Below are 5,146 nucleotides of genomic sequence, written 5' to 3'. Positions count from 1 at the left end.
TGCTTAAAGCAGATGTAATAACAAGCACACAATTGTATTATGACATTTCATGAGCCATGTGCTGCCTGTGAATGTGTTTTTGGAGCCCATGTTAACGAGGCTTTCTTCCCCACTACTGAAATCCAACAGTTGTCACTCATTTTGCTCAATCCATTCATTAAGTTCATTCTCACCTCTCACCTCACACATCAGCACAGCTTACTGCCTCTACCTTCATTTCCAACCATCTCTACTACTACTGCTGTCATCTCTTGCCTAGAAATATTGCATTAAATGCATAATTGCTCTATACTTTTTACCCTGCTCCCCAGGAACCAAAGTGATCTTTGAAAATTTAAGTCTTATAACTCTTCTGTTCAAAGCAGCACTGTGGTTTTCCTGCACGCCTTGGTCTTTCCCCATATGCAATCATACTTCTTTACTTCAACTCTTTCCTTTCACCTTCTTGGGTCAGCACAGTGGCCATCTTGTTCCCAGAACACATTAAGCACATTTCAGACTGTGAATGTGTTCTTTTGCCTGGATGGTTTGCTCACCTCTCCCCACATACGAATGTGACCTTCTTTCCACATTATAAAGTCCTTCTCTAGACACTATAAAAATCCTTCTCTATTCATTTATTTTCCATACACACAACAAAACCCTTGGCCATGGGCCAATAAAAACCTGCCTGTACCAAACTTAGTGTCAAACAAAATGACATGTACTTCTGATGCGTTCAGGAAGCAATATATCACTTATTCATCTCAAAATGTCTTAACCTGACTCTAGAATAACCAAAGACCCCCCACCCCCAAAAAGGGATAGTATTTAAACAACTACCTGGACTCTTCACGTGGATGGGGGGATATACCTATAAAGATTAACAAGGGACAACTAAGGAATTTTTGAGATGTTGGGGCAGGAAAACCTGTTCACCTCCCCAACAAAGCCTTTACTATTTCACTTTCCCAGCTCACCTATCAGACTTCACTTTAGATGTTCCCTTAAAGCCCTTACCCCTCTGCCAGATTGTCCTGGTTTTAACAGAATTGATCACTGCCTAAATACTTTTTAATTACAATGTTTCAGACAGTAATGGCCTAAATAGGGCTGGTACTTTTTCCCTTTGATTTCATGTCAGAGCCAGAATGCTTAAATTAACTGGAGACTCCAGTGTTTGGGTCTGCTTTCCATCACCAGGGGGCACTATTAACCTACTAGCCTTAAGTTCAGGATCACATTCTTTGAAGTTATATGGCAAATTCCATAGTCTGATCTTTGGACTCACATGTCCAAATGGAGTCAATGAAATCACTGGTCTTTTTTATGTTTAACCTTTTAAAGGTATAATAAACCAAGCAAAATATTCCATTTGTTATAAGAATTTCCCATGTTTTCCCTCTCAATCTTGGTTGCCAAAGTGCAGTCATTTTTTCCTTCTCACCTAATAGAGAAAACCTTAGCAGCAGACCTTAATTGCTCCAGGTCTGTCAGATGCCTATTCATATCCATTCCAAAGCACACAGCTTTTCTGGATATTTCTCCTCTGGCCACCAGCTATTCCTTTCTTTCAAAGGAGGGACTGGTGTACTTAATAAAGGGACCTGGGTTTTAAGGACTTGAAATGTCCAACCATCACATTCAACTGCTTTTTCCATTTTACAAACTACAAACCATACATTATTAAAGTGTCCCAAAAAACTGGACACAAAATTCAATTTCATATCCCATAAGGTATTCTTTTGACCACCCCCCCCCAACATTTAAAGATATAACCACCACCTAGAGCTGTACAGGTAGAAGAATGAGCCCCCTTTGCCAACCCCTGTTCTAGCAACCAGGGAATTGGCAATTCATTCCAGGTAACTTGATTCTACTGATGTTAAAATAAGCTCAGACAATACATTGCTTCCAACTGAGTTAGTGTCTCTTTATTCTTTTGGTAACCTCTTCCAGGGTTAACTACTTCCGTTGTAGGTGATGCAATGTGTAAGTTCCACACTTCAAATGTTGGCACTGTTATGAGCATGGTCTTTCCCTTTATTACAAGTCAGAATTAAAACCTTGATTCTTGTTTTTTAGATTCCAGTTGCAGAAGTAGTTTTCACTGCAGGAGTTATCTGAAGACAGTCAGCTTTCTAATGGTGGCCTACAATCAGGCTCTAGCTTCTCCAGGAACACTACAAGTTGGATTTAGTTTAAACATGTATTAAACTAAGAGAACTTCTCTCAAGTGAGTTTAAATGCACTTTATTTTTAGACAACCTACATGACATGTTTTCTTAAAAAACAATGCCTCCACTCCAAATAAATCACGGTCAAAATAAATGTGCTCAAGATGACATCAGTTCCATTTGTCTTAAGTCCTGGTGTTGTGTGGATGACAAGCAGCAGCCAGTTATGATGACAGATGATAGGTCCAAAGTAACTGCCAAATTTGTTACTGTAAAAATAAAGTAAGATCACATTAACACCTTTTCCAATAAAGAGTACCAACTTTTCTAAACTACAGCTGTATTCCCCAATTCAATCTGGACTGCCACACAGACAGACAGAAAGCGCAGGGATTATTTTCTTTTGCATCCTAGTGCAAACCAAAAGAACAACAGCAAATTGTTCAAGGTCTATCAGTGGATGCAGAACATCCTTACCCAATTGGAGGTAGCACATTTTCCAGAAAAATCTTATTATGCATCAAGTCCAATCTGCAGTATTATACCACCAAAAAGCTCAAATGGAGTATGAATGGTCAACCATCTTGTACGGTCCCTAATTTTAGGCCACTGGTGCCATTTATTTCGCTCATATCCTCTACTTAATTTATAGGAAGCCCTGAAGCTAGGGCAATGTCTGTTTCCATACAGCCTCTTTGCAGGAAGTTCCCTGCACAGCAAACATACACTTATTTTTACTAAACGATCTTCTTAGCAGTCAGTTCTAGCTACTTACTAGAATATAATGTTTCAGACTTTCAATGATCAATTGCTAATTATCAGTAAACCAGAGTGCCACTCATGCATGTGTGACAATAGAAGAAATGGAAGTCATATCTAATGGGGAAGGTCAACATAGTGTTGTCTCTGAATCATCTACACTGTTTTCTGTAGATAACCAAGATTCTAGGCCTTTATACCACAAGAATCTATTACATGTGAAATACAATCCTCTCTAGCTCCCCAAAGAAAAACAAACTAAATCCCATGTTTTAAAAGTACTGTTGTAGAATCCATTCTTTCAAGAAACACTTAAGAATCATACCTAAAATCTCTATTTTCACAAATTACTGATTTCAAACCACTTTCTCATACTTACACATTTCTCCATTTCTAAACCATCCTTAAAGAAAATCATATATGGGGTCACACCATCCTCACGGTAGTCCAGGAGAGCGACCATGCCATCTGGATTCATGTTTTCACCAATAAAGAACTTGGGAAACAAATACCCAGAATTAGACCACCATATATGAATGTATCATATCAAAGCAAACCTATTACACCACACACACAAAAAAAATCAAGCAATTCCAGCAAGTAAAAGCTCTGATGCCTAAAAGCAGTGCTCATTATTCACAAACATCAGTTCACTTGATTAAAGCACTAATAAATCAAAATAGTACAGACCAATCCTGGAACACTTTAGGCTTTCTAGGAACTTTTACTTTATCAAGCCCACATGAAATTCCAACTAACCTGCATGCCTCAGTAGTCAGGCTGACAATGATTTAAAGTATATCAAATGGAATTACAAGTTAGTTAAAAAATTTTAAAGCCAGTTTGTGATGTGTGTTGTTTTAAAATTACATCTTAGAGGTCAAGGGAAGTCACTGAAGTTTTCCAATAACAGGTCCAACAAGCTCAGATGCATCCAAAAGCCAGTGTCATAGACACTGGAATTTGAGTCTATGTATCAATGTATTTAAATGATTCAAACAACAATTATTATAGGAAGATTAAAAACTTACCTTCTGTTTTTGCAGCTAAACAGTACACCCATTTGATTCAAATAATGAAAGTATTTACCTGGTAATTTTTAAAATTAGCAAGGATGTGCTTGATTTGTTCTGCAGCCCCTGTCATAAAAGGTTTTACTCTCTCTGGTCTCTGTTCTTCAAGTTTGCCTTTGATTCTACAACAGTATCATTAAATGATTGTTAAAATATAAAAAATTTTTAAAGTAACAAGTACAAGCAACAAAGAATTCTGCAACACTAGGCCTAGCTTTGAATAAGCAAAATAATAGCACAATTAAGATATTACTACTTTACAGAAGGAATCTTTCAAGAAATGTCATGCTCGCAGTAGTTTACAGAAAGCAACCACCCTTGTCAGTGAGCTTTTCAACAAAGTATCAGGCCTTTCATAAGAACTTAAAATAAGCGATCTACTACTAAAAACTTAAAATAAGCGATCCCAGACTTTGGCTGGGTGTTAAGATCACTTACGATTTCATGTAATCTTTGATGTACTTCTTGTATGCTTCTTTTGTGAAGCTGGTTTCCTGCAAGTGATGGTTCATGACAATATCAACACCAGTGATTACTGTGCTTTCGGTACCTTCGCCCTCGGGTCCTTCAGCGGAGGCATTTCCACCAATGAGCGAGTCATCAATGTTACCCTCGGTCCTACTGACCATCTGCATTAGAATAAGTAGTTTAGTTACAAAAATGGGGGAAAAAAATTCCAAAATAACTCCTAAGCCAGCAGTTTATGCTTTCTCAAATACTCTTAATTTTTGTTGGAAACCACAAAAGCACCATTTTTTGGGGGGAAGAAATGTCGGTTTCTCAAAACTGTTTAACAGAACTAATTGCCTGTTTACCAGAAACAAAATGGGTTCACTATAAGCATGTGGCACGCGTTTCCAGTTGTGGGCTCCTGGGTTGCCACTGGTTAAGTGATGATAGGGCAAAGGTTTAAGAGTCTGGGGCTCCTAAATCAGAGACAACATGTCCCGGAAGGCCCGGAAGGAGGATGGGCGCCGAGGCGACGGACCTATTTCCAGGCTCAGCTCCGCCTCCACTTTTCTAGAAAAACCCGAGCCCGGAAAGAGCCGACTCCTCCGCCAGGAGGGGGCGGAGAGGATTGCACAACCTCGGGCGGGGGAGTAGCGGAAACCCCGAGCCCCGGCCCGCCGGCTCTGCCTCCCCCCGCGCGGGCGGGCC

General features: G+C 39.4%; 1 protein-coding gene and 1 non-coding gene across 2 annotated transcripts in view; both read right to left on the bottom strand.

The window, feature by feature from the left end:
* Positions 1 to 2,216: 2,216 nt before the first annotated feature.
* Positions 2,217 to 5,146, bottom strand: part of Tpt1 (tumor protein, translationally-controlled 1) — a 16,949-nt gene continuing 14,019 nt past the window's right edge. The window contains 4 exon segments of the mRNA XM_015484309.2: positions 2,217 to 2,425; positions 3,295 to 3,411; positions 4,005 to 4,110; positions 4,427 to 4,617. Of these exon segments, the coding sequence (XP_015339795.2) occupies positions 2,423 to 2,425; positions 3,295 to 3,411; positions 4,005 to 4,110; positions 4,427 to 4,617 (417 nt within the window). The 3' untranslated portion in view covers positions 2,217 to 2,422.
* Positions 2,493 to 2,622, bottom strand: LOC125616198. Its single transcript, XR_007346835.1, has one exon. It is a non-coding gene; the product is annotated as a small nucleolar RNA SNORA31 (small nucleolar RNA).

The sequence above is a fragment of the Marmota marmota genome, unplaced genomic scaffold (assembly GCF_001458135.2).
Source record: "Marmota marmota marmota unplaced genomic scaffold, marMar, whole genome shotgun sequence".
Taxonomy (NCBI): Eukaryota; Metazoa; Chordata; class Mammalia; order Rodentia; family Sciuridae; genus Marmota; species Marmota marmota.
The sequence above is the reverse complement of the archived record's forward strand: the minus strand, read 5'-3'. Positions and strand labels throughout refer to the sequence as shown.